The sequence below is a fragment of the Pongo abelii genome, chromosome 6, assembly GCF_028885655.2.
Source record: "Pongo abelii isolate AG06213 chromosome 6, NHGRI_mPonAbe1-v2.0_pri, whole genome shotgun sequence".
Taxonomy (NCBI): Eukaryota; Metazoa; Chordata; class Mammalia; order Primates; family Hominidae; genus Pongo; species Pongo abelii.
In genome coordinates, this window is record NC_071991.2 from 93,341,383 (window position 1) to 93,358,320 (window position 16,938).

A 16,938-nucleotide genomic window follows, 5' to 3' on the forward strand; every position below is an offset into this window, starting at 1 on the left:
ACAAAACAATAGTTACATGACAAGATTGTCAGAAGAATTAAGATAAAATTGATAAAATACTTAACAGAGGGTCTTGTAATATATTAAATGTAATATAATATGTATAGGTTAAAATTGTATCATTATAAAAGATAATTCCTTAATCATAACAAAAGAATTCCTTTATTTTCCCTTTATAGATGTCCTCTACAAAACAACCTATTGCAGTTTTTGCATTATTTACACTTTTAACCTGAAGACTGATCACTAAGCGATGCATTTAATGTCTGTTGATTTGAGCATTCACTATGTGCACTAGGTAGTGATGGTATTGCGAAAGAAACAGCAATATTTTGCATCATTCTAAGAAATTAGTACTGAAAACAATTAAGCAAATAAAGCAACATGATCTGTAAATAAATATTAAATAAATAATAATATTCTCAAACTATAATTGAAAATAATAGTGGCTTCAGAATAGGGAAAGTTCTGACTGTGGTGAATAGGCTTTAAGCCTGGCTTTGAAAAATGCACAGATGGATAGAGGAAAGGGGACAATCCTGCCAAGTTGATGAAGAGCAGAACTAAAGAAGAGGTTCGAATGGTATGTTTGGAGGTCAATGAGTGTATTAGTCTGTTTTCACACTGCTGATAAGAACATACCTGAAAGATTATTAGGTTGTAATTAACATATGAGAAAATTATGGGGCCTTCTGAAAACCATAATAAACCTTACATTTTAGTACATATGATAATGACTAAACATATACATCAGATGTCTTTTTTCTCTCAGTTCCTGTGTATGTACATGATATCTATATTGCAAATATTTTTAACGTGTATTTAAATGGTTATAAAGCCCTGCACTCTTTCCATGCCTTGAACTCTCATCCCATCCTTTCTCAAGGAACCCATGCACATATTATTAGTCAAAGTTCTCCAGGGAAACAGAACCAATCGGATGGAGAGAAATATACCTATATCTATTTATCTGTCTATCTACCTATCTATCATCTATCTGTCTATATATTTGGATATGTATGTATATGGATCTTTCATTATATCTAATATATATATATGCACACATATATATGTGTATAAACACACACACACGTATGTTATAAAATAAGAAAATGGCTCACATAATTATGGTGGCTGAAGTCTTATGATCTGCCATCTGCAAGCTGGAGACCCAGGAAAGCTGATGATATCATTCAATTGGAGCATGAAGGCCTGAGAACCCGGAGGTTGGGTGATCAATGATGTAAATCTAAGTCTAAGGGCAGAAGACTGATGTTCAGCTCAAGCAGTCAAGCAGAAAGGAAAAAATTCTCCCTCCCTCTGCTTTTTTTTTTGTTTTTGTTCTATTCATGCCCTCAATAGGATGGATGATGCTCACCCACATTGGGGAGGGCAATCTGCTAAATCCACAGATTCAAATGCTAAATCTCATTTGGAATGATTCTTACAGACACACCCAAAAACAATGTTCAGCCAAATGTCTGGCACTCCATAACCCAGTTAAATTGACACATAAATTAACCATCACAATGTACAAACACTTAAGCAACAAAGACATTCCTGCCTTTGCATGAGACAGACGAGGCAGGGCTTTACAGTGCACAGTCCACAGAAAACATCTTGCAGCCTCACTGACATGTTGGTCCTACAAAGTCCCGTAGGCCATATTGCCAATGGAGCTAGCAGTGGGAACATTTCTTTCCCTTTTCAAAAATAAGTGGCATCAAGTCCCCTCCTTCTCTTATAGATTTCTCTACTTTTGTCCTCCAATTCATGCTACTTTACCAATTCAAGTTGTTTTATCTTTATTCTTCAGAACACTTAAATAAGCCCATGCTGTTTTAAAAATATCTGAACTCCAGGCCGGGTGCGGTGGCTCACATCTGTAATCCCAGCACTTTGGGAGGCTGAGGCAGACAGATCTCCTGAGGTCAGGAGTTCGAGACCAGACTGACCAACATGGAGAAATCCCGTCTCTACTAAAAATACAAAATTAGCCAGGTGTGGTGGTGCATGCCTGTAATTTCAGCTCCTCTGGAGGCTGAGGCAGGAGAATCGCTTGAACCCGGGAGGTGGATGTTGCGGTGAGCCAAGATCGCGCCATTGCACTGCAGCCTGGGCAAGGAGAGCAAAACTCCATCTCTCTCTATATATATGAACTCCAATCTATCACCAGGCTCAGAAAAACCGAGCATCTTCTAGTTGATTTCATCTTAACTCCTTTAGAGGTTAATGTGACTATTAACAGGTTTTCCTGGATAAATATTAAAAGTACTATTATATAATGTACAGTATATCATATTAACTTTGTAAAATCCACAAATAATTTTGGACTTCTGACCCCAAGCATTTTACCCAGGGATGTAAACCTATAGTCTAATCCTCTTGAATAGGACCTTGAGAGTGTCACCTGACTCCAAACGAATTCTCAAATAAATACATTGGTGTTCCTCAGAAAATTCTTATAAATAAATCTTCCCTTTCTTTTCTTTCTTTCTTTTTTTTTTTTTTTTTTTTTTTAATGAGATGGAGTCTTGCTGTGTTCACAGGCTGGATGGAATGCAGTGGTGTGATCTCAGCTCACTGCAACCTCCACCTCCCGGGTTTAAGTGATTCTCCTGCCTCAGCCTCCCGAGTAGCTGGGACTACAAGGGCATGCAACCACGCCCAGCTAATTTTTTGTATTTTAGTAGAGACAAGGTCTCACCATGTTGGCCAGGATAGTCTTGATCTCTTGACCTCGTGATCTGCCCGCGTAGGCCTCCCAAAGTGTTGGGATTACAGGTGTGAGCCACCGGGCCATGCCAAATCTTCCATTTCTTACATAACTTTACGTCTGGGTAATGCTACATCGTTTAAAGGTCATCTTCATATATACTTTCTTGTTTGAGCCTTTCACGAAACACGCATATAAGTATTCAAGATAATTGTGTTCTTTTCCACTTTATAGGTTAGAAGGGTGGTATTTGGAAATTTTGAACAAACAACTCAAGTGCAGCTGGACAGTAAGTGAGAAAAGTCACTAAAAGAGTGAAGGGAAACTTTGAAGGCTTATGCATAATCATAATGTGCAAAACCTGGAATATCAGTTATATAGCTTAACTAGCCCCCCCAAAAAATCTTATTGACTTAAAAAAGCATCTTATTATTATCATTATTATTATTAATTATCTGATTCTTTCAGTTGATTGTGCAGTTCTTCTGCTGGTCTCACTGGGTTCATTGATGTGATTGTAGCCAGTAGGTAGCTCAGCTGGGGTAGGTTGTGCTAAGGGTCGGGGGGGGGGTGTGGTCTCACTAAAGCCTCAGCTGAGATGGATGAAGCCGAGGCAGCTAGGATCCTCTCTCCATGTGTCCCACCTCCTTGGCTTCTTCAGAGCATGGAAGACTCAGTAATTTCCCAGGCTAGCCTGGTAACCATATACCACATTCTGATAATATATTTCTAGTTTACAAGTGCATTCACATCTTTTTCTAATTTAATTGTCACAACAAACCTGAGAGGTAGTAATGTTAGTAGTATTATTTTCTCTGTTCTTACAGTTGAGGAACCTCAACATCTGAAAAGTCAATGACTTACCAATCCAAATAGCTATAAGAATGCAGAGCTAGGATTTAAAACCAGACATCGTCAACAGAAAAAACCTGAAGTATAAGACATGCACACGTGTACCCTTTCTCCAAAGAGTGGGTTCTAAATTCTAAAGTCCATTTATAAAATGGTTGAATAAATAATGCTGATCATCTAAGTTATAACTTCATGACATTAATATTTTTCGATTTACAAGTATTGTAAAGTGACAAAACTAATTTTATTACTTAATATTTTATACATTATATGTCTATAGGAACAATTCTAAATACGAGTTTTTCTTTTATTTAAATTACAGATACACTTTGGACTAAGTATAAAGGAAAAAAATTGATGTTTCAGATATTAAGAATTCAAAATTAAATTTATCAAACTTTTCACTAAAATACTTCTCATGATTTTTCTCTCAAAATTGAGAAGCCAGTTTATAATCAGTTGTAACCTTACTTGAATTTCTTCCCCTCTAGCTGTAAATCCCACTTTAAAGTAGAGCTAACAAAAATGGCTGAGAGCAGCAATTCAGAAGCAACTCAGCCTTAACAAAAAATGAAGCGTTGGATCTTAAGCCACTGCAGGTTCTTGCTCCACTGAATGAACACAATCCTCTCTCACCTTCTATTAGGAAGGAATATTAATTAAAGACCTTCATATGCACCTATATAAAAATTATAAGCCATATTGTCTATAGTTATACAAGTATATACATTCATACATACACGAAAATGCATGGACTTTTAAACATACAAAGGATGAGAATAGCTTGAGTTTTATTACTCATTACATCACACACAAAAGCAGTTAGGGGTATTAATACACACTATGTCATTTTTTTCGGCATTTGTTACAAAAGATGTTAGCATTTGGTTCCCTCATAAGAGACTGCATTATTTTTGTCATTTTTTAAAAATCAGTTGTAATTATTGGTGCTTTTATACTGTAAAACTACAAATTTACTTTGGAAGGTAGAAGATCGAACTATGTAATGATTATTGCAAAAACCTGGACTTACTTTCTGAGCAACTTATTCGTTTCTGTTTGATTTATTTATTCATTCTCTATTGTTACCTAACCTCAACAGCTGAGACATTAAGTTCACATTCTGAGGAAAGGTAGGTAACAACATTGAGGCTGCAGATTCAGTGCTGAACAGTCCCGTCTAAGAAATGTAACAGCAAGAAAAGTGTAGGAGTGACAGTCGAAAGTGGGTCTGAAAAAGTGGTTATTATGATAACGTGCTGCTAACCAATTGTGTGACTGTAACTTAACAGTCACACATTAAATGAACTGTGTGAGGTTCTTCTGTCCACATTTGTTAAAAAAGGGGCGGGGGAATAAAATCATGTTTTCAAAATTTCATACTAAAACATTTTAACTTTTCACAATCTCGATATTACTGCAGAACCCCACGTCCACAACTTCCCATAATCCTTTATTATTGTGTAGTCCCTCCCTTTAGGGAACTAGTTATAAGCACTCAAAACCTTAGCTGCTTACTAATATTGTATCATTTTAAATAATCTAATTAACAATCGAATTGTTCTGTGAAAGTTCTAAATGAAAAGAGCCATTCTTAGCTCCCTTGGGAAATGTGCCTAAAGGTATCAGGGTTTCTCCTGCTAATCTTCAGTTACTTGAACCCTTTCCTAGAATGTTTTAAAACCTTCTTTTAAAGAAAATAAATGAAACTACAAATCCCAGGAGCCAAAGCTGAAAACAGACATTTCCTCTCCTGCCCCTCCCGCCCCCTTTAAATCTAGGAGTTTAGTAAGCTAAAACTCAAGTTGAGGCATCCTGAAATATGCCTGAAAGAAACGTCGCTTGTTTCTTCCCTGTTTTTAGCCGAGCGTTCACTGGGCTCCTTTAAATCGGTGCTGAGAGCGAGGAAGGATCCGGACCGACGCAGGATGGGGTGGGCGTGGGCCGCGGGCATCACCTGTTCCGAGAGGCGCCTGCGCACTGAGAGGGCGCGGGCGAGGAGGCGGTGCGCGGTGGGAGGGGCGGACGGCGCCCGGGTGGCACCGCTCAGATCTGCTTCTCCCCGGCTCGGGGCGCCGAGGCGGCGTCCGGGAGGCGTCTTCTGCAAAGGTTGCCTGGCGCTGTCCAACATGGAGGAGGCACCGGCAGCGGGCGTTACCTGCGAGCGGGACTAACCCCTGCCTGGCGTTCCGGGCGGCAGTGCCTGGTCCGGAGTCCAGGGACTCGGCTGCCTGCACGCCCCGAGGCGGACCCCGGCTCTGACTGCTCCCCTGGCCGTGGGCTTCTCGACTGGGACGCGGCGCGAGGAGGGAGCGCGGCGGCCCCGAGTCTCCCTGAGCCATGGGCAACGAGGCGAGCTTGGAAGGGGAAGGGCTCCCCGAAGGGCTGGCGGCGGCCGCAGCGGCTGGAGGAGGAGCTAGCGGGGCGGGGAGCCCCTCGCACACCGCGATCCCGGCCGGCATGGAGGCGGATTTGAGCCAGCTGAGCGAAGAGGAGAGGAGACAGATCGCCGCTGTCATGTCAAGGGCGCAGGGGCTGCCCAAGGGAAGCGTCCCCCCGGCCGCTGCGGAGTCGCCTTCCATGCACAGGCATGCACAGCATGATGTATATGTCCGGGCATATATGTACAGCTTCCCGTGCACATATGTGCCAGCCCGTATGTGCCAGCACGGCGGTACATATATGTCGCCTCCGTTCATTTTATTCTCCCCAGTGGGGTGGCCATAGAGAGATCCTAAGCCTTCTGATGGGCGGAATAAAAATGATGCATTGTAGAGTTTCTGGTGGGATAGTCAAGGGTTACATTCTTGGAACTGTGATTTTAGGTTGTGATTTTTGGCCTTTTGGAGCCCTTCCCCTCTAGGATGGCGTGCAGAGACGCCCTCCAGTGTTTTACTAATCTGGAAGTCTTCCATTAATACAACACGGACGTGTTAGGAAATGGATAGAGCTGGGTGTTTACCTGTCTCTGTTTAAACCTCTTGGCCATTGCGGGGTCTTTTTCTCTGTGAATGATGTCTAAATATTTCTGTAACTTTAATCCCCTTGTAGGTGATTTGTCCTCTCTTGCCACCCCACCCCCAGAGGAGAGCAGAAGCTGTTTAGGTAGAAGGAATAGAATGAATATACCTTTTATATTCATTGAGGAACCCTAAAATATGTGTGGCATTAAACAGATGGTTTGGTCACAGCAGAGCAGGTGCTGTACATATATTTCTAAATTAGCATATGCTATTTTTAAGCCACTGCTCTGTTTTATGCAAAAGTGGCCTTCAGTTTAGGGAAGAACATGTGAATTTTATTACATTAGAAAATAATTTTCAATACATACTTTTAAAAACAAAGCAAATAAATGGCAACTTGCATAGGCAAGTATAAGAGCTAATCAGTAATATGAATATATTCATTTCCGCCTGTAACTCTCCATTTTCCTTCATCCCAATAGATTAGTTGTTTTCTAATTAGAGTACTAAGAGGGTATAATCATTGTGCCTGCTTTGCCTTTCTTATTGTAAACAAACCCTTTAACTTCGCACCCTCTAGTAGAGAACAGTTTTCTGTCCGTGGTCCTGAAACAATTCCTCTTTTATGACAACTGAAGGCAAACCTACAATTTTCATTTGAGATATTGTAAGCACGAAAGAACTGGATATATAGGTGTAGATCCTTATCCTCCACTTTATAAAAGAAAAAAAAATTAACTTAGTCACTATCACGTCAGCATAATTTTGCCAGATAATTATAGGAGAAATGTAAAATGTTTTATGGATAGTGACAATATTTTCACATAAAATCTTAAATGCTTAAAACCTACAAGGTAAAAAGTCTGTTTATCTTGAAACCACTAGTACTAGTGAAAACTAGCCACTTTATGTTAAATATGTTTTTGTGTTTTTAAACTAGTACTCTATGGGGCTATTTGGAAAAACTTTCTTGTTCTCTTATCCAGTTTATGATATGTACTGTTTTCCTCTACTTGATGAAAACTTGACTAGAAAAAAAATTTAGTGTTCATTCACTAGACTTTCACAGGATAATAACAAGGTATGATACTTTTATTAGCCTTTTAGAACTGTATGCCAGATCTTTTATATTTTTTCCTAAGAGGCACAAGCAACAGGTCTATCATGCTGGTTACCAATACCAGTTACAGTGAGATCTTTTATTTCTAGATTTCTAACTTTTCTTCTGTTTAGAGGGTGGCTGAGAAACATTATTTCCACCTATAACACTGTTGCTTCATGCAGTATTTGTATCAGATAGTATACTTTTAAAGCTCTCTATTGATAATTTTATTATGGTGGAAATCTTACCAATAGTTAGTGTGTGGCCCAAACAGTATTGGTGAAAACTTCATCCAAATACTAAAAAATAAACAATAATTTTCTGACCTTTGCAACTTACTCTTATATTTTACTGAAAGATTTCTATAAAAGGTACATAACTTTTTTAAAGTTATTTTCCCTACATATGATTACCAAAGAAACATGTGGTTTATCACTTAGACTTTTAAAGTTATAGAGTTATGTAAATTTAATTAATATAGGAAGGCATACACAAATGATTTGAAGTTTTAAGCATTTAAGTGGTGTGAATTGAACATAGAATTTTAAAAATAAAGATTGAGAGCATGGGTTTTTATCCTATTGATTTTAACCAATTCATAGCAAATTACAAATACTTCTCAATCAATGTGTCTCATGTTCCCTGCCTTTAAATAAGGCTAATAATAGCTATCTTACCTGTCTTAGAGAGTCCATTGAGGATCAGTTAAAAGTTGACATGAATGTTTTTGTTTGAGTTGTAATTTACAGGAACCCTACAAATATAAAGAGTGGTAATATCAGTATCAGCAATGGGTGACACTGTCACTGATGGCTACAGACAAATTGTTGAATTGTACATTGTTTTTGGGTTATTTTGATGTGGCAGTTTTCTTTTACATGTGGAAAAATCAGTTCAATGGAGTCTAAACCACCTCCTCTGCCCACAAACCAGGAGTGAGGATACCAGATTTCTGTGACTAACTAGTTTTATGACCTTGAATTAGTCACTTAGCTTCTCTTAGTCCCTATATCCTGGGACTTAGAGCATAAATGCATAGATATTCATTTATTTATATAATATATAAAAATTAACAGATAGTCCCAAAGTTGCTTATATTTCTAATATTATAAAATTTTATGTGACTCAGCACTGTCAAGTGTCATTGCTTGTTGTGTTCCATTTATAAAAGATTTTATTATCTCAGATGCTTTTACATTCCTACATTTGCATGTATGTTTTCCTCATCTTAGGGGAAATATTTTGTTTTCTGCTAACATTTGAAAGAAAAATTCTAATCTAAGAATGACAATAGTAAAATGAAAAGGGAGGTGTAGTACTAAATATAGGTAGTTACAAGCTAGCAGTAGAAGACAGGTTACAAATGAAATATTCATGGATTTTTTATTCATTGTAGACCCAGAGAAGTGCAATTTCATTACTTTTTCTACTCATTCTATTTACAGTTACAGATATATCATATGAGAAGGGCTTTATTGAAAAAATTTCTCTCATTAGTAGAATATTTAATAAGAATTCTGACTGAACTGATTATTTTCTTTACTACTTTCAGCCTCCCCTACTGGGCTTCTTCCTAAAGGTACAGGCCAAATCCAGGTTCTAAAAAGAATATGGAATTTATCCATTTATATCTCAGAAGGCCTGTAGAAGAATTTTAAGTGAAAGCAATTCAAGAAACATTAAAGTAAAATGAATACATGATATATTTATTCCTTGGTTCACTCATTGTTAATTATCCACTTATTCATTAATTCATCAAATATTAATGATCAGCTACTAGTTGCCAGGCTTGGTTCTAATGATGCAAAGATAAGTGAAATATATCCTCTCTCTCTCTAGGAGTTCACAGTCTAGTATACAAGGCAGAGATTGCATTTTAATCACTTTTCTTTTTAGCAGTAAAACTGTTATGCCTAACAAAATTTCACCAAAAGACAACAGCACCTTTACATTTTTGTTTGGTATTGACAATTTTTTCTCCTGATTTTCTTTCCATTTCCCACTCAAAGATCTCTGTGTTTTACTTTTATTTACATAGTTATATCAACTAAAACGAAATTTAAATTATAAGACAGTCTTTAGGGTTATATGCCTATTTTCTGATGGGGATTCTATAGTAAACTACAACTTATATTTGTAGGAAGTACATGCAATTATAATTCCTGGTGCAAGCAGCTTGCTTTCAATTCTGCTGTTTCTGATTATCACAAATATTTGACATTCATGAAGTTTTTTTTGTTGTTTTGTAAATATGATGGATTAAGTGAAATATTAAAACAATGATTAAAATAAGTTTAGTAGTATTTTCAAGAGAGAAAAATTTACTATAATTAAGGTAGTTTTTTTTGGTACTCTGTTTAAAGTTAGATTTATAGGACTCTGTACAGGGAAGTTATTTAAATAAAATGCCTAATACTCATAGGATTGCCATACCTGTAATCAGCCCTAAGCATGTGCTGTTCAAGGGAATGGTACAATATATTAAGTAAATATAGAAGATTTATAGAATAATGTCAAGGTCTGAATAGTGTACTATAAAGAAATGTTCAGAATGATTTTCTCCAAATGGAAATATGTAGCAGTCCATTTTAAGAGCTAGCTTGGAACTATTGGAATTAACTAGGGTAACACTTTTAGTTCTGTTTAAGTAAAGACTTCAGAGACATGGTAGAATATATATATTTTTGTAAACTTTTCCTTGGAGGAAATTGCAAAAATTCAGAATCTACTTATTTGTCTTTTACCAGAAAATCACTTTATGCATACATTGCCATTTATAGATTATTTTCTTTTCTTCTAAGTGTTTGCTACCTAGAAGTAATGCTTCTTTGCTTCTTTCTGCTATCCCTTACATCCTGACCTGTACTCAAATTTCTATGTCAGGAAATTTGGAAAAAGTTAATTCATAAGAAGTATTGAATATGAAATAAAATATTTGTAGTCTGTCTCATTAGCAGGTAAATTTTGATAAACCCAATTAGAACCTATAAATCTTTATTCTCATATTGTATTTTAGGTGCTACTAAGTTACTTTCTTTATTCTTGTTTCCTTTAATTAAAAAGAAACATTTTTCAAAATTTAAAAACCTCATATATCAAACAAAATACTTATAATCTGATTTTCTCCATAATTCTAATTCAAAATATTCTTTTAGCTGCAACTTTATCAATAAAGTATGAATTATTTTAAAAGTTTCTGTATTTAATATGACTTGGCTAAAACAATAGATGATATATAAAAAATAAGAAACTCCTCTATTTTAGTATTTAACCATAGTCATTTAAAATGTATCATGTTTCCAAGGCTGTTTTAAAAAATACGTCTTATATATTTATCTATGAATTAAGATATATCTTGAAAATTAACTACTTGCTACATTTAATCTCAATGTCAATAATAAATTAGATTACTAATAATCAATCAATGGCATTAAAAGATAGTGTAGCAAACACTGAGTAAGATAGATATATGGATACCAAGATATATCTCAAGATGATTTACGCATCTATTATACTTCCCATAAAAATTTCGGGTTAATAATTAGTTATTTTTTTAAAAAGATAACACTGATCTTCAATAATAAAGATGGGGTTGTTCCTCAAGAATGTCTAAATAGTGAGTGTAGAAATTCTCATTCCGTAAGGTTTCATAAGGACAATATTTGATGAATAGTGCCTTTCTAGATGGAGGCATGGGGATAATCCCCAGTCACTCTCTGGGACTGTCATGATTTTAGGTGCCCACATCTGTGTCCCAGTCTCTCCTGATCAGTGACCTGGATCACTAGAAGCCCAAGTAAAATTAAATAGATTACAAACTTTTTAGCATTCCTGGGAAAGCATCATGTAAATTCCATTATCAGAAACTCCCCTTATTTCACATTGTATTCCCTATTTAGTTCATGTAAATTCTCAAAATGAAATTTTTAAAAAGTCTCAGCAGACTCCTACATTTAAAAATGAATATTTTTAATTCTCAATGCTGCTCGCATTTGGAAGACTTTTTTATATCAAAAGACCATAACTTTTGATAAAAAGAAAAAAATACACTCTGTGAACATGTATGCCTTATAATATGACTTTGTATTGATTTATTGAGGTTTTAATTTAAACCTTTATTTAGTTAAGTTTTAAGGCCAGATTCTATTAAGTGCAAAGGTAAATTACTTTTATTATAAGTATTTTCTAATTATATATTTTAATTTTTATCACTCATAAGAGCAAGTTTTTTTTTCTTCACTTCCTTGTTGAAAATCTCTACCCATTTAAAGAAAGAAAAAAAAGCATTAAAAGTTTTATGATCACTTAAAGGATGCTACAAAAATGGGTTCTAGTTATATTTATACATTCATAATTTTGAAGATATAAGCAATAGGTTTTTCGTATTACTTTGATTTGAAATAATTTCCATTATTTTCATTTCATTTTTTTTTTTTTTTTACTCTTCTAGGAAACAAGAGTTGGATAGTAGTCATCCTCCAAAGCAATCAGGAAGACCCCCCGACCCTGGGCGTCCAGCTCAACCTGGTCTCAGTAAAAGTAGAACTACAGACACTTTCAGGTCAGAGCAGAAATTGCCTGGGAGGAGTCCTTCCACTATTAGCTTGAAAGAATCAAAGTCCAGAACTGATTTTAAAGAAGAGCACAAGTCTAGTATGATGCCTGGCTTCCTCTCAGAGGTTAATCCTTTAAGTGCTGTCTCCTCTGTTGTAAATAAATTCAACCCTTTTGATTTGATATCAGACTCTGAGGCATCCCAGGAAGAAACCACCAAGAAACAAAAAGTGGTTCAGAAGGAGCAAGGAAAACCTGAGGGAATCACAAAACCTCCTTCACAACAACAGCCACCCAAGCCGGTTCCTAAGCAGCAAGGACCTGGTAGGGATCCACTTCAGCAGGATGGCCCTCCCAAATCAGTATCTTCTCAACAACCAGAAAAAATTAAATCACAACCTCCAGGTACAGGAAAGCCAATTCAGGGTCCTGCCCAGACTTCTCAGACAGACCATGCAAAATTGCCACTTCAACGAGATGCATCCAGGCCTCAGACTAAACAGGCAGACATAGTAAGGGGAGAATCAGTTAAACCCTCACTGCAAAGCCCATCCAAACCACCTATTCAGCAACCAACTCCTGGAAAACCTCCAGCACAGCAGCCTGGACATGAAAAATCACAGCCTGGGCCTGCAAAGCCCCCAGCTCAGCCCTCAGGGCTAACAAAGCCACTGGCTCAACAACCAGGGACAGTGAAACCCCCAGTCCAGCCACCAGGGACAACAAAGCCTCCAGCTCAGCCTGTTGGTCCTGCTAAGCCTCCAGCTCAGCCGACTGGGTCAGAGAAGCCTTCATTGGAGCAACCTGGGCCAAAGGCCCTAGCTCAGCCGCCTGGAGTTGGAAAGACTCCAGCTCAACAGCCAGGGCAAGCAAAGCCTCCAACCCAGCAGGTGGGGACACCAAAACCCCTAGCTCAACAACCTGGGCCACAGTCTCCAGCTAAGGCACCTGGGCCTGCAAAGACTCCAGTTCAGCAGCCTGGGCCAGGAAAGATTCCAGCTCAGCAGGCAGGACCCGGAAAGACTTCTGCCCAGCAGACTGGCCCAACAAAGCCTCTTTCACAACTGCCTGGCCCAGCAAAGCCCCCACCTCAACAGCCTGGCTCAGCAAAGCCCCCACCTCAACAGCCTGGCTCAACAAAACCCTCAGCTCAACAGCCTAGCCCAGCAAAACCCTCAGCTCAACAGCCTGGCTCAGCAAAGCCCCCATCTCAACAGCCTGGCTCAGCAAAACCCTCAGCTCAACAGCCTAGCCCAGCAAAGCCCTCGGCTCAGCAATCTACAAAACCAGTAAGCCAAACAGGATCTGGAAAACCTCTGCAGCCACCAACAATGTCTCCATCTGCAAAACAGCCTCCTTCACAAGGCCTCCCTAAAACCATCTGTCCGCTTTGCAATACCACTGAACTTCTGTTGCATGTTCCAGAAAAGGCCAATTTTAACACATGCACTGAGTGTCAAACCACTGTCTGTAGCCTCTGTGGTTTTAATCCCAATCCTCATTTAACGGAGGTAAGTGCATTTATTCACTGAGTCCATACTCTTCAGCCATATCATCGTCTTACACAAATGATGCTTAACTAAACACATATATGACATGATGGCATTGTCTTTCTCTGGATTCTCCCCTCCTTCCTTCGTTTTGTTTTCTGCCAGTTGTAATTTTTTTTTTAACATTTCTCTGACTAGAAGCCTCAAACATTGCCACAATTTCTGAAAATTTGACATATAAGACAAATTAAATTGATTGAAAGATGCTAAGCATCTACTCATTTCACTCTGTATGTAAGACCCACAGTTATTTAGCATACAATGATATTGCTTTGACTTTTACATTGGTGTTCCTACCTATCAAAATTTTGGTACTCATAAATGGTATTTATATTTGTGTTAGAAAAAAATGTGGACAATGTTTTCAAATTCTGAATACAATTTTAACTTAAAACTGAATATAGTTTTTTAACCTCCACATCCCTTATCCCTGCTAGTAATTCTGATATATCAAATGAGGGTATGTTGAGAGTCCTTAATAACAGTATTAAATCATTTCACAAAATGAAGAAGTTGTTAGAGCAGGTTCAGAATGTATGGGTGACTTCTCAGATGACAGTTTATATTTCCTAGGCTTGAATCTGGGTAGCCTTATGTTTCCAAGGGTTAGCTGGGTAACAGCTAACTGACTCATCAAATTATAAAAAGGTTAATTGTGATATAGATGAGTACAAGTTTGTTTACTCAGATTGAGGATAGAAGAGTAGTTCTCAGCAAGTTAACTGACTTTATTAATATTAGTTTGGCATGAAAAGGCCTGGAATAATGTAGCATTTTAATAGGTAGAGATTGAGAGTTTTTTTTTTAGGGGAAGAGACAAGAAGATACAAAGCATTTTTAAAAACTCAGAAATTCTCTGGCATTAAGAAATGAAACAGTGAAGATGGTAAAAAGAAATGGGCAATGAGGTTTGGAGATAGGTTAGAGTCAGACTTTGGCTTTCCACATTTAGTAGGTAGTAATCAGCATATAAATAGAGAAGAGGTTTAGGCTCTAAGAGAGTATGAGGGATTCATTTTTTAAAGAGATCTAATAGCCTCTACTTAATGAGAAGTCACAGAAATCATTTAGGCTGTCTGGAGGACAACTGTTAGTGGGCTATCTGTGCATTACATCTGCAAACAGCCCAGGATGTAACTGACAGCAGACAATGAAGGATTATGTGATTTAAATATCCCTGAGATGTGAAGCTTGTATACTTTTGTTATAAATGAAATCTATCATGATAATATCAATAATGACGATCATTGGTAATTTATGTTAATGTGGATACTTATGAAAAATGATGCAAATTTAAAATATGTCAACTTTTGGTTGTTTTCTAAAGTAACTTTTACTTTTTTAAACAAAAGTAATATTGAGTAATTTAACTTTTCAAATAAATAAACATTTACTTATAAAACTACAATTAATAAGAATATGCTGCATTTGACTTATGGAAGAAATCAGATTATAAGTAGTTTATATATATACACATATACATATACATATGTTTATATATACATATATATACATGTACATATATTTTTATATATACATATATATATGTAGCTTTTTAAGCCTTGGCAAAATATGTTTTTCCCCATATTATACTCTCCTTATAGGAATGTGAAGTAATAATGACTTCAAATGATAGATGATCATTTTATAGTGTTTGGATTTGTCTTGGTTTTGTGGCAATTTACAAGGCAGAAATACGCAGCTGGAAATTTAAGCTGTATATGTTATTTCTACATCCAATATAAGAAAGACAGTTATTATTTGAATACCTACTATGTGGAAGATATTCTGTTATATGCTTGGTGAGATATAAAGATAACTAAAACATGAATGTTGATCTTAACGATTAAAAATCACGAGATAAGACAATACATGCACACGAGAATATAATATATGTGACCAGGTTATAAGAGCTGTGAGAGATATGAATAAATATCATGGACTTCAGAGTAGAAAGTGCTCATTTCCAGGGGATGAGATTAAGGAAAACTTCATGGGGAAAATGGCATTTGAGCTGGGCATATAAGGATGGGCACTATTTCAATAGATATAGGACATGAAAGGGTGTAATGATTTGGGCCCAAACTTGGAGCTACAAAAGTACAGAGTGTATTTTAGGGAGTCAAGAATAAATGTAGGTTAGCTAGGGTGTTGGAAAAGACATGGGCAATGAGATTGGAGATAGGTTGAAGTCAGAGTTTAGCCTTACACATTTAGCAGGTAGTGATGAGCTTTCTACTTTTTGAAAGGTACCTCAATTAATATGATATACATTTGATGGTTCATTGTACTAATTTGTATCAAATGCCTAGTTACAAAGCATTATTGAATGCTATCGGAGAATCAAATATTTGTTAGATATGCAGTCTTCTCTCAACTATACATAGGGGAAATACAAGTTGCACATAAAAAGAACATCTATATATTTATTTCTATAAAAAGTAACTTTGGGCTGGGCACTGTGGCTTATGCTTGTAATCCCAGTACTTTGAGAGGCCGAGGCGGGTGGATCACGAGGTCAGGAGATTGAGACCATCCTGGCTAACAGAGTGAAACCCCGTCAATACTAAAAATACAAAAAATTAGCTGGGCATGGTGGCGGGTGCTTGTAGTCCTAGCTACTAGGGAGGCTGAAGCAGGAGAATGGCCTGAACCGGGGAGGCGGAGCTTGCAGTGAGCCAAGATTGCACCACTGTATTCCAGCCTGGGCAACAGAGCGAAGCAAGACTCTGTCTCGAAAAAAAAAAAAGTAAGTTTGTATAGGGCTTCTCAGTTCACAGAGTCCTTTGTTTTATTAAAATTAAACTTCCTATAATTTTGTGGACATATATGTTTCATCTCTATTATACCAATGAGGAAACTGGCATTCAAGTAGTCACTATAGTTAGTTTAGTTGTGAGGATCACCCAGATAGTATATTCCCAAACAGAAGCCAGTCATTCGGATTCCAAATCAGTTTACCTATGGTAGGAAGAGAGATGAAGTGTTATAGGGTCAAAGGAAGAAACCATCACAATTAGTGGGGGATATTAGAGCCCTCTTCGTGAAAGGTGAAGTATGTGAAAGATAATAAGAATTTGAACATACATAAATGAGCATGGAAGAATCTAGGAACATAAGGGCAGGCAGAGAGGCTCACTAGCTATGTAAAGGAAGGCATTTCCTTATTGACTGAATAAACTTGGACAAACCATTTACATT

The 16,938-nt window shown here is 37.1% G+C and overlaps 1 protein-coding gene across 5 annotated transcripts in view; it reads left to right on the forward strand.

Annotated features, from left to right (window-relative positions):
- Positions 1-5,587: 5,587 nt before the first annotated feature.
- The window catches only part of PCLO (piccolo presynaptic cytomatrix protein), a 416,642-nt gene continuing 405,291 nt past the window's right edge, over positions 5,588-16,938 (forward strand). For 4 of the 5 annotated variants that reach the window (XM_054559581.1, XM_054559582.1, XM_054559583.1 and 1 more), the window contains exons 1-2: positions 5,594-6,156; positions 12,084-13,698. In XM_054559581.1, coding sequence (XP_054415556.1) covers positions 5,909-6,156; positions 12,084-13,698 — 1,863 coding nt within the window. In that variant the 5' untranslated portion in view covers positions 5,594-5,908. Of the gene's footprint in view, positions 6,157-12,083; positions 13,699-16,938 lie in introns of all 5 variants that reach the window. The other variant, XM_024249810.2, reaches the window with a different exon arrangement.